Raw genomic sequence first — 18,926 nt, 5'->3', positions numbered from 1 at the left:
GAGCTGACGTCACGAGGAAATAATGGAATTTAATATATATTTGGCTCCAGATCCGTCCTTTGGGAATTACCCTTGTTTAGGTACTCCATGGCTGGTCCGACACGCCCGTCTGACACTGACCTTTGCATTGGCAGGATGGCTGTAGGGAGCGGGACGTGCTTCCATTTGTGAGTCCCAAAGCACTGACCTACGCACGTGGGCACCTTTTCTGCACCTGCGTGGACCGCGTGAGCTCTCTTTTGCCTAAGTCCAGATGTGTGTATAATAGGCCTAAGTCCATTGAATTTACATCAGAGTATTTCACTTCTTTTTGATCTAGAAGTTTTGAGCTGGAATTTCATTTCCTAGTCACGTTTTTTGTACTAACCTATAACATTACAATGTGTGCTTTGCAAAAGAAAGGCGTCGTGCTGTAAGCACGGTTAATATTTCCACGAGAATGTTCTGCTCACAGTGAATTTGCTTCTCATAACAACCCTGTGAAATACTCTCAATGAAACGTTAGCATCACATTGGGAAACCTGAGGTCGGGATGGGCGGCAGATGGCCCGGGTTCCCAAGGGGAGCGAAAGGGCAAAGAACCCGCGCCCAGGAATTCCGAGCCTCGGCGCAGTGCCCCTTCTCGCCTAACCTGCCTTCAGCTGTGACTGTTTGAGGTGTGGACCTACTGAGAGGGACACTCTCTGGGTCTTGTCTGTTCAGCCCTGGCTCCTTCCAGGTGCTCCCAGAAGGCAAATCTGTTTCCTTTCCCAACTGCCTGGACTCAGGAGAGTAACTGGGTTTCACCTTGTACGCTACTCCACTTTGCCTTTCTGAGGTTCCAGATACTTAAGTCTCTCTTGTTCTTTAGTTTTTTTGTTTTGTTTTATTTTGGTTTTAGCACGTAAACTGGTTTTAAACTTCCCACAAGAGACAGAACATAGTATTCATTCCATTTTAGGCTCTGCCAAGCCTCTGATGCATGTATTTTGAGGTTATTTTACTTTGAGAAAGGGGGTGGGGGGAGAGGGGCAGAGAGAGGGGGAGAGAGAGAATCTCATGCAGGCTCCGTGCTGTCATCGTGGAGCCCGACGTGGGGCTCGATCCCACGAACCGTGAGAGCATGAACTGAGCTGAGATCAAGACTCAGACGTTTACCCGACTGAGCCACCCATGCCCTGCATCTGATGTATTTAGAACATTATTAAGCCCTGTGTCGGAGAAACCGTGGCAGCAGGATGTGGTGCCAGAGTAGTCCCGAGTCTGATACGTGCTCCTGTCACGTTAGGCCCCCAGAAGCCTCTGGCTAGCGAGAGCCAGAACGTCACGTCGGGTAAGTGAAGCTGAGGAAGAGTGGCACGGCCACAGTGACGGCCACGTCTCCCCACAGGCCCAGTGTTGGAGGCTTGGGTGGATTTGACGGGCTGTGAGGCCCCACAGGTTGACACAACAGACCTGACTGGAAAGAAAGTCAGAAGCGAAAATGGAAGGAAAGGAAAATGCTCCCGGGGCGGGTGTGCGGAGGGGTGGAGATTCTAAGGGATAAAGCATGGTTTGTGTCTTACATTCACTGCCTCCTTGTATGTAGTGCACTAGTGGGGAGGGTTGGTGGTAAGGACAGCCACCGTGACAGGCTGTATCCACAGGATGTATCTCAGCGAGCACCCAGAACCGTGCCCTGAACAAGGAAACCAAGTGATGAGGCAGCAGGTTATGCGACCCCACGGAAGCTTCTGGCCACAAATCTTGGTGTGTAAAAAGAATGGCAAACTCCAAAGAAGCCACTGGGGAGCCCTCTGAGTTGCCCGTGAGCCCCTTTTTGGAGGACAAATATTTGCAGAGAAATTGGCACCAACAGTGAAAGCCTGAGAAACACGCTGTGTTTTTTGTTTTTTTGGTTTTTGTTGTTTACCACCACGAACCTTCCTTGCCAGGGTTCTGCTCCTCTGTCCCTCTGTGAGGTTTTCCTTGCAGTTGAGGCCAGTTTGCATTTCCAAGCCACGGGAGAGTGTGAGAATATGGTTTCGTCAGCAGCAGCAAGAAGTTTTCTTTATGTTCCAGAACAATGTCTGAAGTCCCCAGCATCACTTCTTCATGCCCCGGCGGTATGAAGGATGTCTCCCAAGGATGGACTCCCTAGAATAGCCTCCTCCTCGAACAGAGTGGCCACAGATCAGCTCCTGCCAGGCCTGGGCTGTGCCGTCCCACGGGCAGAGGTGTGACGTAGGGGGCCTGTGTTCAGGAACAGTCGTCCGCTAACCACTGGCTTTGTTCCTCGGTGGCATCATCCACGTTGCTGCCTAGCATGTCTCCCGGAGGAGGATGTCCGCCAGGAGGTGTGAAGGGCTTACAGGGACACAATATCCAAATGTCAGTTCAATTAGAAGACAATTTAAATTAGACAATATAAGGCATTTTAGCAACTGCGTCAATATGGAAAACAATAGGAGACTATGGGATACCTGGCTGAACAGAGCAGGGAAAAAGTGTTTTCTGGACCTCTGTCCTCAGTGATGGCACAATGGGCTGCTGTGACGACCCCCAAGTTAAAACTTGTTTGGCTGCTGGGTAGAAACAGAGTTGAGGGGCACCTGGGTGGCTCAGTCAGTTGAGTGGCCAACTTCGGCTCAGGTCATGATCTCGCGGTCTGTGAGTTCGAGCCCTGCATTGGGCTCTGTGCTGACAGCTCAGAGCCTGGAGCCTGTCTCAGATTCTGTGTCTACCTCTCTCTGACCCTCCCCCGTTCATGCTCTGTCTCTCTCTGTCTCAAAAATAAACAAACACTAAAAAAAAATTAAAGGGGTGCCTGGGTGGCTCAGTCGGTTGAGCGTCCGACTTCGGCTCAGGTCATGATCTCACGGTCCGTGAGTTCAAGCCCCGCGTCGGGCTCTGTGCTGACTGCTCAGAGCCTGGAGCCTGTTTCGGATTCTGTGTCTCCCTCTCTCTCTGACCCTCCCCCGTTCATGATCTGTCTCTCTCTGTCTCAAAAATAAATAAACATTTAAAAAAAATTTTTTTAATAAAAAAAAAATTTAAAAAAAAATAAGAAACAGAGTTGAAAGTTGATCTGATTTCCCCCACGTGCAGTGTTATAAACTCTGGTTCTATGCTTAGAGACTCATTTTATGCAAAACACAACAACAAAAACCTTGAGCAGAAAAAAAAAATTCAGGGAAAATACAATGCAAATATACACTGCTTAAATTTTTTTTTTTTGAATGTTTATTTTTGAGAGAGAGAGCATGGGCGTGTGTGTGCAAGTCGGGGAGGGGCAGAGAGGGAGGGAGACGCAGCATCCGAAGCTGGCTCCAGGCTCCGAGCTGTCAGCACAGAGCCCCACGTGGGCCTCGAACCCACGAACGCGAGATCATGACCTGAGCCGAAGCCGGATGCTGAACCGACTGAGCCCCCCCAGGCGCCCCACAAATATGCACTCTCATAAACAGTTATTGAGTGTATCTTACCAAACACTATTTACATGCTGCATTGATCCTTGGAAGGGGTCTCTGCAGCCCGCACCCGGTGTTTTGGACTGTGAGTCTGATGACGCGTGGCCCCAGATTCTGCAAACCCGCCGCCAGCAAGTAGAAACATTGTTTTTGCTCCAGTGACCTTCAAAGTGCCTTCAAGATGAGGGCCATCCATCTGGAAAACTTTCTCTGCTCTGAACAGGAAGTGCAAGGGAGATACAGTTTCCGTGGTGACATCAGTTTTGGCATTGGCTACACGCATTAGGTAGTCCTAACCATGAACTCTGGTGGTTACTGCCGATGGCAGACAGGGGACGAAGTACAGGGAGTCAAGACAAGCCATCTTCAGACCTTTAATTTGGCAGTGACTCTCCTGAAGTGTTCCGGGGCTTTTCAGCTCTGAGGTTTAACGTGGGAGCGGAGGGAGGGGAAGGAGAGGCTCGGAGGCTGGGACCCTGCTGGGTGCTGGAGTGAAGGGAAGCTTGCGTCAGCTGTCCCCCACATCCAGACCCACTCTAGCGTGTCTTGCTATCCCTGCCTGACCCCCAGTTTCAGAGATCAAAGGAAGGTTTTCCTCTCTTTGGTCTAAGGCCCGCCTTGGCAAATCCTCATTTTCTCCACCCCTTCCGCCCCACGGGACCGACAGAGCAAGCACCTATCCCCACTGGGAAACCCCGTCTCACCCACAGGAATGTGGTTTAGCCTAGTAACCCAGATAAAGACAAGCCAAGACAATCACACGGCTTGTATGGAATTGACACCTTTCCCATAGACACAGCGGTTCAGTCTCATCCAGAGTTCCCTTTTCGAGTACGCTTCCCATTTTTAAACACTTAAGTGATTGGATATTTAAACGAAGCCAGAGCTCTGGCTTTTTTGAGGCATCCTCCCCCAATTCTTCAACAGAAGAGACTCTAAGGATACCAGATCCACGGGTGAGGGACATTCTTCCTTTGACAGACGTGTACACACGGGGGTTGAGATGTCCGAGGGGACGTGAGAGGTTGAAGAGAGGGAGAGTATCTTCTATTAAGGACTGTGAGGGTTTGGGGGTGGGAAGCAGATTCCTCCCTGGAACTAGAACCCACAGTTGAGTCTTAGATATATTTTGCTATGGAAATGTTGTCACTTATGGTTAACCATTAACTATTATTAGTTAAGTATGGTTTGGGGGGCAGAGTCTGTAGGGAAACACATTGCCTATTGTACCGTTAGAGTAGAGCCTGTTCATATAATGCGGGGTGCTAGAATTTCCAGCTTCTGCTCAGAGGCTTGGTTTCAGCGAGGTTCTGGGAAAGATAGTGGAATGAATAATAGAAGGAAGAGACCTGGCAGGAAGAGAAAGACGGAGAATAAAATGGGCAAGTTCAGCATCTGAGAAAGACTTACTACCAGGGGGCTTTCTTTTTAGCAATCCCTAAGCTGTAACTTACTGGAAATACAATTCCACATAATGGCAATAAAGTAAAGCATTTATCGTTGTCAAATATTTAGAAATTAATATTTATCAGAAGGTCTTCGCTACGTACCTGTGTCTTTTTTCATAGCCATCTTGGTTGACATGATAGAAGTTCATGATTCGGGTACTCAGATTACAGTATAGCTAGACCTGATTTAGGCTAATATGATAATATATGGTGTGAAATAGAGCATCTCATTCTCTACCCAAGTATGCATGCATTTAACTTTAATTCCCTGGATAAAGAGATTTATAAAGGCCTGCACCAGCTTAATATATATGCCAACTCACTTTTGTTTTACACTGAATAAATTAAAATAGTTTCATTGAACTAAGAGTAGGGAAAGTGTTAGAGTATGGGTTGTATCACATATTTCCAAGACATACTTTATGGAATAAATCTTTTATACTTAAAAAAGAAAGTATAATTTTACAGAAGAAAGTCACTTTCCTAATAATCACAGTTCCTTTGGACCCTCTTTGAACATTTTTTAATTCAAATTTTGCTGATTAGTATTGAGACAGATAGATGGAAGTATATGTTATCAGTATATACATTTCAACAGTATTAGAAAACATTTTTTAAATTTTTTAAAATCTTTATTTATTTTTGAGAGAGAGACAGCGTGTGAGCAGGGGAGGAGCAGAGAGAGAGGGAGACACAGAATCTGAAGCAGGCTCCAGGCTCTGAGCCGTCAGCACAGAGCCCGACATGGGGCTCGAACTCACGAACTATGAGATCATGACCTGAGCCAAAGTCGGACGCTCAACCGACTGAGCCACCCAGGTGCCCCAAAGCATCTGATCTTTTTTTTAATGTTTATTTATTTTTGAGAGAGAAAGAGACAGAGCACAAGCAGGGGAGGGGCAGAGAGAGAAGGAGACACAGAATCCAAAGCAGGCTCCAGGCTCTGAGCCTAGAGCCTGATGCAGGGCTCGAACTCACAAACCATGAAATCATGACCTGAGCTGAAGTCAGATGACCGACTGGGCCACCCAGGTGCCCCAACATTAGAAAACACTTTAAGTGTGTTATGAAATGTTTATAAAATTCTTAATTGTCCTACTATCTCAGATGTATATTTTGTGTAATGTGAGCGTTCAAATGAGTAAACTTTGGATAAATTTGATTACCTACTGAAATGAAGTACCTGTATTGATAGTTAAAAAGTGATCAGTTGGGTAACTATTAACATGTCAGTATTTACTGTATTCAGTGTATTAAATTTTCCTTTTCACTGAATGTATAAAAAACATCCACAAAGTTAGATGTAACTATTAAGATAATGGAAGATAAACATTAAGTTGAGCTTTCTACCACAGGAAACTAACTGCTAACAGTATTAGTATTTTAAAAATTGGCTTATCAGTACCCTCACAGTATGCAGAACACTCTGTGTTGTGATTGAAACTGATAAATTCCAACAGTTTCAGAGACACCATTCTGAAGCTAATTAATAGCACTTCTATGGTGTTCAGAACTTTCTCATAGTTCTTTTTCCTAATGGCATCATTTTAAGGCGCTGGCCGGGGAGGCTGCTAACATTCTGCAGTGCAGAGGACAGCCCTCATGGCTAAGAGTTACCCGGCCCCGCATGTTATGTTAACACACCTAAGGTATTCAATAACCCACTGAATGCTGAGAACACAGAGTTAAATAAGACCTCGTTTCTGACTTTTCAACCTTTTTAGGGTTTAGCAGAGAAGGGAGACTGAGAAACCAGAATTACAGAGCAGTATGGTAAATGCTGAGAAGGGCCAATGTATAAAACAGACCACAGAAGGGCGCCTGGGTGGCTCAGTCAGTTAAGTCTCCGACTTCGACTGAGGTCATGATCTAGCAGTTTGTGAGTTCGAGCCCCACGTCCAGTTCTGTGCTGACAGCTCAGAGCCTGGAGCCTGCTTCGGATTCTGTGTCTCCCTCTCTCTCTCTGCCCCTCCCATGCTCATGCTCTGTCTCCCTCTGTCTCTCAGTAATAAGTAAATGTTAAAAAAAAATTATTTTTTTTTAAACCACAGAGAAATGGCATCTGAATTGGACAGGAAGAAGAGCGTTTCTCGAGGGAAAGGTCGATTTGAATTAATGAAAGTTAATTAGGCAGAGCACATATTAGTCAGGAAAAGAGAAACATCTCTAGGTGTTTCACACAAAGAGAATCTAAAATAGGATTATTCTTAAATTTTTTTTTTCAACGTTTATTTTTATTTTGGGGACAGAGAGAGACAGAGCATGAACGGGGGAGGGGCAGAGAGAGAGGGAGACACAGAATCGGAAACAGGCTCCATCCAGGCTCTGAGCCATCAGCCCAGAGCCTGACGCGGGGCTCAAACTCACGGACTGCGAGATCGTGACCTGGCTGAAGTCGGACGCTTAACCGACTGCGCCACCCAGGCGCCCCTAAAATAGGATTATTCTTACACAGCCGAGAAACAAAAGAGGAGAAAGGAACTCGGGTGAACAATAATGGCAGGAAAATGCTACTGACCCAGAGGCGGAGGGATCAGGGGGGGAGGTGGTTCTACTTGAGCGGGGCACTGGTGCCCCCTGGTGGGAGCTGGGACCTAGGAGGGAGGAGCTGGCCAGCAGAAGTTGGAGCAAAAGAGGAGACCGTCGGCTGCTGGAATGCCCCTGCTGTAGCCCATGCAGAGAGAAATACCCTGGTGTCTACCTTCCTCCCACACACATCATCCCCACCCTTGGCCAACTTGGCCAGAAGCCCTTTGTCAGAGGAGCCTGGGAATTGTGCTTCCGTGTAATACAATGAGACAGAAATGGCTGGAGAAAATCAGAGCAAACAAGGAAATAACCCAAAGCACAGCAGCATGAGAAAGCCTCACTGTAAATAATTCAGCATGGCTAGAGTGAAAGGGATCGTGTGCTCGGCTGAGATCTGACATCTTCTCAAGGTTCAGAGGTAGCAGCTGGGGATACGAGATGAAGTGGCAGGACTCCGTTTGCAGTGTTTTGGGAAGGACGCCGGCCAGCTTGGAGGTGAGTCAGATGCGAAGGAAGGCAGGAGATTTTTCAGGAGGCTAATGCAGGTGTCCAAGTGGAAGGCACTGGCCTAAAAAGGCTGGAAATAAGGCTGCGGCAGCCACACTGAGCGTGGATTGTTGAGACTGGACTAGAATCTCTAAACTTGGTGACCAAGGAAGATCTGGAGGGAAAGGAAGTGCTGTAGGATCGCCCCCAGGTATGGGCAGTGCTGGGCCCAGGCATGGCCACCATGAGGCAGTGCTGGGCCCGAACCTGGTCCCTCTGATTCCCGCTCCACTGTGCTTTCCATCCGTAGTGGCCTGACGAGGAGTATGTGTCTCAGAACCACTGGGTCCCAGGGTCCTAATCTTTACAGCTAGGTGTTAGATGTTCCCAAAGGCAATCTTCTACTGCGCTGTGATCGAAAGATTTAGACTTTCAGATTTCAATATATTTTCCTCCAGTGGCACGTTTTCTGTAATTTACATGAACACATTACAAATTGTTCAACCTGGTATATAGTTGTGGGTTTCAAATTCAAGTATTCTAAATTCACATTTAAAAATTATTGGTCATAGTTGTTTTCAGAGAATTCTCATTACGAGTGAAAGGAAATGTTCTATTCTAAAGTTCATACACCCCAGAATCCAGCTTGTAGACAATGGATTTCACAATATTCCCATCTAAAATTCTTCTTGTATTCTGTTCATAAATCTCTCTGGCAGAGCTCCCACAATTTGCAAGACTTACTACAAAACCAGTGATTGAATCACAACCCTTGTTAGTTAATAGAGGTCAAAGTATTAGTTCTAAATAATGCTACTTGGTATGTTTCTCGGAAATTCCAGGAAAAGCCTTTTTCCGTGATTTTCAGTTTCATTCCAAGCAGCACACAACAATCACATTGTTCAGCTGCATGAACGAAATAGTAAGTCACTGGTCTTTTAAAAAGCATGTTGCCCCAATCAGAAACTCGGCATTGTGTGTGTTTTACTAGATCTGTAACTTAAGGTTTAAGTAAATACTTAGACTTTTTCGTGTTGTAAAAATTTAAACATCTTCACATTGGAAAGATATGTGGGGATATGGCAAATTGTTACGTTGGCATAGACATTGACAAGGCAGGATAATAGATAACAATATTACGTCAAGATAAACTTAAATAATTTACATGTGGCACACCGTTCTTACTCTCAAAGAGTTCATAGAAGTCTTGTTCTGAAGGCAGCCATCAAAACCTATCATTATAAATGTCTTGGTAAAGCAATTTGGTGAGATGCCCATAACCCACAGAGTAAGGGGGCATTAATTTTAGGAGCATCAGGAAGGGATTACCAAAGATGATGACCCCTGTAGACAGTCTCAAAGTGTTAGACTTAAAGGGATGTGGTTTTTTCTAAACCTGTTTTCGCCTTAATTTCTACTACTTCATGACACTGAGCCATCCTTCCAATTATATTGTTCTACTTAATAGAACAATAGGGTGACCAGACATCCCAGTCTGCCAAGAACTTCTCCGGTTTCAGCCCCGAGAGTCCCATGTCCTGGAAAACACCTTATCTCTGGGCCAACTGGGCCAACTGGTCACCCGAGTTTATTTCCTCTCAGTCAGAATTTAGGTTCTTGGATCTTCCTTTTGCTCATGCCAAGTTCCCACCTAGAACCGGTTATCACCTTGTCACTGTTTTGAGTTTATCATGGGGCCTACACATATCCTTGTACCCAGCAGAGGTTCATGAATGAATTGGTTGGTTGATCTACTGTAGACATAAATGTTGGCACCTGCTCTTGGATAGATGGCACTGAAGCACAGATTACTCAGATGACGGTACTCAAGATTCATGTGACAGCACTGAGCTTAAAACCTGGGCCTGCCCCCATGCCTGTCCTAGAACATTCCCAAACCCACACAACATTAAAATCGAGCACTGCCTGCACCCCTGGAGACTCCAGGGGCAGCCTGACACATTTTCATCCTTCGTTATAAAAGGTCTCACAGTGCCCTCAGGTTGTCTCTGTCCAGCCAGATTACAAGAGAAGGAGCATGTCTGCTTCTCTGCATCCAGTGCAAGTCGCAACAAGGCCATTAGTGTTGTGTAATATGCCATCAGTCGGTGCCTGTGACTGGACTCGATGTTTGCATAAACTGTCTGCTTCCTTTTGAGATTGTGAGAAGCCGAACAACCACAGTCCCCTGTCCCTCTCAGAATGGGTGAGGGTGGATGGGATACTCAGTGGGAGACTCATTTTGCAATTGTTTGTAGATTTCACATCCAGCCTCAACGCTAGGATGATTCAAGTTTCTGCTTCTTGAATGGCTCATTCAAATGCAGCCCACAGCTCTTCAGGATCCCTAATTTCTCCATTAGAACATTAAACTGCAGAGGCATGTGGTAGTCCCATTAGGCTTCTGAGTAATGGAATTGAGTAAATGGACATCAGAAAGGCTCCGGGCTACATAAGCCTGTGTAGCCTCCCTGGTCCCAGATGGAATCAGCCCTTGAACTGGGAATCTCCCTGGGAATCCCTCAGGGAGCTCCATGTAAGGGCAAATAAAAATGAGCCCATGAGAGAATTTACAGAGTAGAATCAGATGAGACCCCTTTGCATGAGGTCACATTTTTTTCTGCACTTGAGAGGACTAAGCTAAATTGGGACTTAACCTTAAGGTTTTTATGCAAATGTCTGCTCCTTTTCTTCTTCTGCCTTTAATATTGCCTTCGGAAGAGTGGCCTTGACTGGCATAAGGACTTCGGGGATTTGACTTGAGTTGGGGTTATGTCACGAGGCACTGAACTTGGTGTCAGACACCAAGATATGGGTTCCTATCCCAGCACTGCCTCTCTCTTTTTTCATTAGTTTAAAGTAGCGGAGAGGAGCATAGGCTTCGGAAGAGGCAGCTGCAGGAACCCCCAGCACCCCTGCCCAAGCGTGCATGTGGTTATCTGTAAAATGGAAATCACTCTGTTGATCTTACAGGTTAGTAGGAGTAGCCAGTAGCAGGTCGTTTCAAAAGCACTTGGCACAGGGGCCTGACACGTAGTAAACGCTTAGCGAGTGGTGGTCTTTTATGGTGAACATCGCAATCTTTCCTACACGTCTTCACTGGCTAATCACTAATTGAGAAGGGGGTGGCTGTGACATTTAAGCAGGCCCACCAAGGCTGAGCAGGCCGTGGCCTAATGGGCAGAGAGGAAGGAGAGCAACACGTTCACTTGGGGGAGACAGCATGGACTGCACGTGTGTGGTGGCCTTAATTAAGGGCATGGGGACAGAAAGCCGAAGGTGCAACGTTGGTTTAATTTGAAGTTTTGTGTCTGACTTTCTAATATTTAAGTAATATCCTTATCTCCCTGCATCCCCCAGCCAATACGAATCCTGTTGACAGAGGCCCTTCACTAATGCCGTTCCCTTTACAAAGCCCGACCTCATACATGCAGCCTCAGCTTGTCCCTTCTGCTTGTGTGTCTCTGTAGCACTTTGGGTATTTTTGTAGACAAGTGGGCAGCTGACAGCATCTTGGGCTTTGCTGCTGGTTCTTGCAGCCAGTCTGCCTATCAGCTGCGTGAAATTTAACATAGGTTGGTATTTTACTGTAACACGTTTTGAAATAGTTGTTGGTGGGTTTTTTTATTCAATAATTAAGAATTTCTTCCATTTCAAATAAAGACAAGGCCCAGTGTGGAATAACGCCTTGGCCTTGGCATTCCAGCAGTTTTTCAAAAGTTTTAAACAAGTTTCAATGGATTCAAGGATTTACCTTTGCATTGAATGCACAACCCATAATTATCTTTTTTTTTTTTTTTTAAGGAATGTATGTTTGCATTCTTCCTTTTAATTCATTGTGAAATCAATTAGGAAAGGTAAAACTTTAACTTAATTTAAAAGTTTAAAAAAAATTTTTTAGAACGTTTATTTATTTTGAGAGGTGGGGGAGGGGCAGAGAGAGAGGGAGAGAGAATCCCAAGCTGGCTCCACGCTGCCAGCAGGGAGCCGATGCGGGACTCGAACTCCTCAATCCTGAGAGCATGACCTGAGCCAGAGTTGGACACTTGACCAACGGAGCCAGCCGGGGGCCCCTCATTTAAGACAGTTTTGATCTGATCAACCCTGTCATGAGGCATGCTTCTTTTATCCCGGCAATTATTAGCCAAAATGAGAAGCCGCTGTTCATAGAGGTTCTTCCGTGGGAGGAAAATGACTAAATCCCGGCTTTGTTTTCCGCTCCAGGCCGTGGCCACAACTGAGGAGCCTGATGTGCACAGCAGGTGCGAAAGCCCGGCCGGCAGCAGCCTGGGAGATGAAGGTCTGCGCCTGGGGCCTGTGGACACAGATGTGCATGTGGGTTTGAACCCCGCTGCCCTGTGGCCACGGGCTCGCCGCCCCGAGAACATGACAACAGCCCGGAACGGCCATGGCCGACTCGCCGCGATCCCCTGTTCCGTCTCTGATTCCAAAGACCCCAAAATGGTGACCTACCCAGCGTGTCAGAACGGAGGCTGCGGCAGCAACCCCTGCGGGGATGCGGAAGGCGCCGCGGAGGCCAGACTCAGCCCCGCCAGGCTCATCCGCCTCTTCTCCGTGAGCAGGAAGAGGGCCAGCGCCAACCCGGAAAGGCCACGCTCCATGGTCCTGATGGGAAATTCCTCCACCTGGAACGCCCTTGCCTCCTTCCGGAAAATGGGGTCTTTTAAGAAACTGAAGTCCTCCGTCCTTCAGGGAATTCAGAACCGAGAGGGGTCAGATGCGGCAAAGGAAGACGCCCCGGAACGCGACCCGGGGAAACCCATCCCGAACGGTGCTGCCGCCGGAACGCACACCGGCAGGTGCCCCTCCTCGGGGCCGGCGAGCGACCCCGCCGCCAAGGCGGCTCCCGGGGCCGCGTCGGACTGCTCCGACCCCGAGGAGGCCGACGACGCCTTCCAGAGGAGCACCCACCGGTCCCGCAGCATCCGCCGCGCCTACGGCCTGGGCCGCATCAGCTTCCTGGATGGCGAGAAGCAGCAGGGGTCCCAGAACCACGTCGGGCCCCTGGCCCCTGTCTCCCAGGAGCCCGCGCTGTGTGAGATTCTAGTGAAAGACTCCGAGAACAACAGCATCGTCTACCGGAAAAGCAAGAGCACCGACAACTTGAACTTTCTGAAGAAGAGCTCCTTCAAACGGAAGTCCACCTCGAATCTCATGGACCTCAAGGGGGCGCCCGAAAAGCCCGCGCCCCGGAGGACGCTGAGCAGTTCGTCCGCCGACTCGGAGAAGTTCGGTGGGGCCGAGAGGAGGACGAAACGCTGGAAGAGCCCGCTGCGGGCCAGGGACTTCGACAGAGTCCTGAGGTTTGTGAGCAGCGCCGCGGACGCGGCCTGGCGGAGAGAGAGCCCCCGGAGCGGGGCGCCCCCGCCGGGCGAGGCCAGCCAGAGGCTGCAGGTGCACAGCAGGCTGCACGACGCCTACTCCCGCCGCGTGTCCACCAGCGCCGAGCGCGAGTGGAGGAGGTGCGCAGGCGCAGGCGCAGGCGCGCACGCCGCCCCGGGCTGTGGCCCGGCGGGGGCGGGGAGCCCCCCGGTGGACGCGGCCGCGTGTCCCCTCGAAGCCGCAGGCTCCCGGGCGGCGGCGAGCGCGGGTCCTGGCGCCGGCAGCGCCTCGGCGAGTCCGGCTGCCGAGGACCCGGGCGGACGCCAAGCTGGCAGCCGGTTTACCTTCGAGCCGGAGCAGCCGCTCACCCCCCAAAGGCCAACCACGCCCAAGCCCCCCAGCCCTCAGAGCCCGGGCGCAGGAAACGCCACGTGTCCCAGCAGTCTCAGCGCGCTGTCCCTGAGTTCAGTGGACAGTGAAGAGAGGGCAGAGGGGCCCGCGTCCTCCCAGGATTCGGCGCAAGCCACGTGTGACAAGGGCAGTGACGACAGCAGCGTCGGCAGCCACCCTCAGCTGAGCCCCCACCTGGTGTCGGGTCCCGAAGAAAGGAGGGAGGAGGTAAGGGCCGGGCGGGGGCCCCTTGGAGGTGACTGGCTGCACACGGGGTACCTGTCACAGCGTCACCCTTCATGTCTCCCGGGGGGTTGCCGGTGCGCTGGGGTGTTTTCCGCTGGCATTCACCCTCTTGCCTTCACCTGCCGTAGAAGCAGGCGGCCCCGTGCTAATTGCACTGCCATCAAATTCCTGCCAGGTTGCTGTTTACCAAGTTCACAGTCATCTCCGCCTCTCTCGTAATAAATTGCCACCCAGTGCAATTCCTTGAGACGGCACCACACCATTCATTCAAAAGCAGATTCCATTGAGCACCAACCCCATCCTAGATTCTGGGGGGCGGAGGCGGGGGGTAGTTGATAGAGACCTCTGTCCACTCTAGGCAGCTAGTAGGGGCTCTCAGAAATTTGATTTTTGCAACATTTTGTATTCCCATAGCTCTCTTCTCTGTGTTTTCAATTGTCTCTGTATCCTTCCCAACAGAGTACATGTAAATGAGATTCTTCACGTTAAGACCCCGTTCGAAGTCTCTTTTATTTCCTAGGAATGAATTAGAAACGTGCAGTTTGATACCTGTCAACCTCCGAGTGATGATGGTTCAAAGGAATTTTTATGACGGTTACTTGACTTATTTTTAGAGAACGTAAGCATCTCATGAATTGAATCAACTAATAACTGTCAAGGCGACAGGAGCAGTGTTCTTTTCATAGCCTGTCAGGTATCCAGACAACTTTGCCTGACTCTGTAATTTTCACTTATTTTTAAATGCATTCAGTACAGTACAGAGCTAAAGGATAAGGAAATGCGTCCATGTGTGTATGCGGCAAATTATTCTCCAAGTATATTTCTAGACTGTTTTATAGGTATAAATTGGTGCTTGCCATGGAAAATAATCCCCTGGCAACTGTTCCTTCCCACTGATCCTTGGAGAGGACCTCAGTTTTGTCTTAATGTCTGTAGATGAGGGATTACACAGCAGCTTTTGCAAACTTGGGAGCCAGGATAGCCTCTGGACCGTATGTTTTCACTTTTGCTTTTCAGAGAGTCTTCAGAAGTAGAAAGCCTACCGCAGGTCGCTTTGGGGAGATCTCAGTTAGCCTGAAGCATCCCCGAGGCAGCCAGAGGAGTGAGGCTTTGTAGATGTGAGTTTGTATGGAGACCTCAGGGCCAGTGTGTCTTTAGAGGTCTTAGATATTGACGGCCGTTTGCTCATTTGCATATTTCCAAAGAAGCCTTGTGGAACAGTTGTAAGGACACCAGACTAGTTGCCAGCCTTGGGAAGGAGCTCCAGTTCTGCTAGCTCTGCTGTACGTCATTGGCCAAAGCCTGAAGCGGGCTGGGCTTCCTTGACTCCTTTGATGGATGGTAAGACGAAGTGTAATTCCTTCCACCACACATCCAACCTGTCCCACAGATGGTTTAGAGCCCCCCTTCATCGCTCCTGGAGGAGCCCAAACTCTCATCCCCTGCTCCAAAATAGAAGATTTGCATAGTTCTAGAGGCTTCTTTATGTGAAAGGTGGGGATTTTATTTTCTACTTAATGAAATTAGTGAAAATCATCATTAAAATATTTTCTTCCTGAGTGCATATTAAGTGAACATATGCATATTGTTTTCAGAATTATTTTGATCATTATATAGTTTACCCATATGTTTGCTAAATATAATTTAATTATACACAGTTAATAATTTAATAATGTATATAATTTAATTTCTGCCCACAAAGAAATTGTACCAAAGATACAAAGCAGGGCACAAGTTATCAAAAGTGCACATGTGTGGGGGCGCCTGGGTGGCGCAGTCGGTTAAGCGTCCGACTTCAGCCAGGTCACGATCTCACGGTCCCTGAGTTCGAGCCCCGCGTCGGGCTCTGGGCTGATGGCTCAGAGCCCGGAGCCTGTTTCCGATTCTGTGTCTCCCTCTCTCTCTGCCCCTCCCCCGTTCATGCTCTGTCTCTCTCTGTCCCAAAAAAATAAAATAAAACGTTGAAAAAAAAAAATTAAAAAAAAAAAAAAGTGCACATGTGTGGATAGATAATTCTATAAATTTGTCTCCAGATGTTTATCACGTTAAAAAACTTTTTTTAATATTTACTTATTTTTGAGAGAGAGAGAGAGAGGGAGAGAGAGAGAGACAGAGGGAGACAGAGCACAAGTGGGGGAAGGGCAGAGAGAGAGGGAGACACAGAATCTGAAGCAGGCTCCCGACTCTGAGTCAGCACAGAGCCTGACATGGGGCTCGAACCCACAGAGTGTGAGATTGTGACCTGAGCCAAAGTCACATCTTAACCGACTGAGCCACCCAGGTGCCCCAGATGTTTATCACTTTTTAAGTTGGATTTATTTTCTCAAACTTAAGCTTCCTCGTGTGTGTGTGTGTGTATGTATGTTTTAATGTTTATTTTTGGGAGAGGGAGCACAAGCAAGGGTAGGGGCAGAGGGAGAGGGAGACACAGAATCCAAAGCAGGCTCCAGGCTCCGAGCTGTCAGCACAGAGCCTGATGCGGGGCTTGATCTCACAGACCACGAGATCATGACCTGAGCTGAAGTCGGACGCCCAACTGACTGAGCCACCCAGGCGCCCCTCAACCGTTGTAGTTTAAAAGCACTTGTTGGCCATCTTGTATAACATTACACAAAATTAAATTTCAGTTTCAATGTACTTTAACATACAGTGGGTTATTTAATTCAGTGATAGTATGGTTCTACTTACGTGCTTAGAGCTAGTTGAAGCTGTGGTTAGTGTTGAATGTAATAGAGGTCGAGGGGCGCCTGGGTGGCTCAGTAGGTTAAGCGACCGACTTCGACTCGGGTCATGATCTTGCGATTTGTGGGTTTGAGTGCCCCCCCTCCCCCTCCAGGGCTCTGTGCTGACAGCTCAGAGCCTGGAGCCTGTTTCAGATTCTGTGTCTCCCTCTCTCTCTGTCCCTCCCCCGTTCATGCTGTATCTTTCTCTCTCTTTCTCTCAACAATAAATAAACGTTAAAAAATTTTTTTAAAGGTTGAAATCTGTATATTATGATATAAAATAAATATTATGCAGTTTTCAATAAGGGAGAATAGTTTAACGTAGAACCATTTACGTATAAAATGCCACTCTCAAGGTGACAAAATAATCTTTGGAAAACCATTAGCAGTTTCACAGGATTTTGTTACTGTGAAAAGGGTGGGAACCTGTCCCGCTATAGAGAAATCACCGAGTTAACTTTATACTTCTGCCACCTAGTGGTAAATTTCCTTGTAAGAATAACTTTGGAAGGATGCCCTAGAATTGTTACTTGGTCCGGAAATGCAGTTTAGCATGGATGCTTGTGGACAGTGCTACCTGTTCCCTGATAAATGTACAGGCACAGGAATTTAGAATGTTTTCCCTGGTTTTCCTACCAAGTCACAGGATAATTCCATCGCCTGAAATAGCGAATAGGAAAGGGACCCTGTCCTTAGTCATGCAGTACAGATTCAGAAGTGTGTGGTAGTGTTGAAATATGCCATAGATGAAGCTCTTTTAAATGATGAAAGTCTGTTGTAACTCCTCAGTAGGGAGCTTTAGTCTCTTAGTAGATGTTTTTAATTTGGTGTGAATCCCAGCTCTGCTGTTCCAAAGAGAGCCACCAGTGGAGCAAACTGCTGAGCTTTCCCTTGGCCTCAGTCTCCCCAGCGTAGAATGTGGGACATCCCCATCTGCCTTGGATGTTTGTAGGAACCAGGGGCATTAGGTCTAGCAAGCACTTGGCCCAGTGTTGAACACTGGCTGTCACTGTGTGATGATCACTATCCACTTAGATGATGTTTCCATCCTAGATTGACCTGACTTCTTGAGACATGGGCCAGTTAAGGTCAGATTTTTCCGGAAATGGTTTTTGACATGCCACTGTGTTATAGTCTTAGGGAGGACTGTGAAGATGTTCAGTCAGTTAGTTTGATTGCACATTAATTTTTTTTTTAAAGCATGAGAGTGTGGTTAGGTTTAGTTTAGTTAGGTTGCAGGATGACTTAACATTTACGCGTTCATTCAGTATTGCACAAAGCGAACTTGCTGAGCACCCACCAGGCGTGAGACACTCAGATATAGCTCTGTAAGGATGTCGAGGACATTATAAATGAGCTAAGATGTATGTAAATCATATTGGAACTATGTAGATTAAATCCCACGAAAGAGGCAAAAACCATTTGCTGTGGGATTTCAGAAGAGTTGTAGTTTTTACGCATGTATCAAATCAAGGAATGCTGAATAAGGGTGACTGAATCTCATTTGAAGAAAGTGCAGTGTCTATACATATAGTTTCATTGGTCAGACGGGTAGGGCTTTTATGTGATTTGAGAGAACAGGAAGGAACATAATTCTGTTTAGTGGAGAAGGATCAAGTTAAAGTGAAATCATTAAGCCTGGGTCATGGACACTTTTGAACTTAGGGTAAAGAATCGATACATTCCTTGGTAAGCACCCCAGAGTCAAGGATACTTCTGAATAGAGAAGAGCCAAGCAGAACTGTGTTTTGAGGAAGTTAATCCACCATCGGTAAAGAAGAGAACTGGAAAGAAAAGTGACCAGGGAGAAAGCTAGCAGGAATTTATTGCCAAAGAGAGCTCAGAGGTAATAAGGCTCTAAAAATGTGGAGATGGAAGTAGAATATATAAGGAAGGAGAAGGAGTGAATGAAACAACGCATTATAAAGACTAATGTACGTTGTCATTCAGTATTTACCTACCTGCTTTGTATGCCAAACATAGAGAAAAGAAAGAGTTAAAGAGAATAGCTATTCTTGTTCTGATAGATTCATATTCTAATTGATAGACTGGAATGGATACAGATATTATTGGAATGGATACAGATATTATGATGTAGTGTGACGTTTCCAGTGAGGAACGTACAAAGTACCATGAAAGCACCAAAGACAGAATTATTAACTCTGGATAAAGAGTTGTATAACTGGAGGAAGACAGTTGAGTGGGGTCTTGAAAAAAGATGCAGGGGGCAGCACTTGAGGGGCTGCAGGGTTTTTAGGCCAAGTGGAAGAGTGTGCGGGAGGGACAGGTACTATAGACATAGGGAGAAAGTCAGCCAGAGGAGTTATCTAAGC

General features: G+C 47.4%; 1 protein-coding gene across 2 annotated transcripts in view; it reads left to right on the top strand.

The window, feature by feature from the left end:
* The window catches only part of SPATA13 (spermatogenesis associated 13), a 148,029-nt gene that overhangs the window by 54,689 nt on the left and 74,414 nt on the right, over positions 1-18,926 (top strand). The window contains exon 2 of one of the 2 annotated variants that reach the window (XM_043575223.1): positions 12,116-13,852. In XM_043575223.1, the coding sequence (XP_043431158.1) occupies positions 12,278-13,852 (1,575 nt within the window). In that variant the 5' untranslated portion in view covers positions 12,116-12,277. Of the gene's footprint in view, positions 1-12,115; positions 13,853-18,926 lie in introns of those variants that run through there. The other variant, XM_043575231.1, reaches the window with a different exon arrangement.

The sequence above is a fragment of the Prionailurus bengalensis genome, chromosome A1, assembly GCF_016509475.1.
Source record: "Prionailurus bengalensis isolate Pbe53 chromosome A1, Fcat_Pben_1.1_paternal_pri, whole genome shotgun sequence".
NCBI lineage: Eukaryota > Metazoa > Chordata > Mammalia > Carnivora > Felidae > Prionailurus > Prionailurus bengalensis.
The sequence above is the reverse complement of the archived record's forward strand: the minus strand, read 5'-3'. Positions and strand labels throughout refer to the sequence as shown.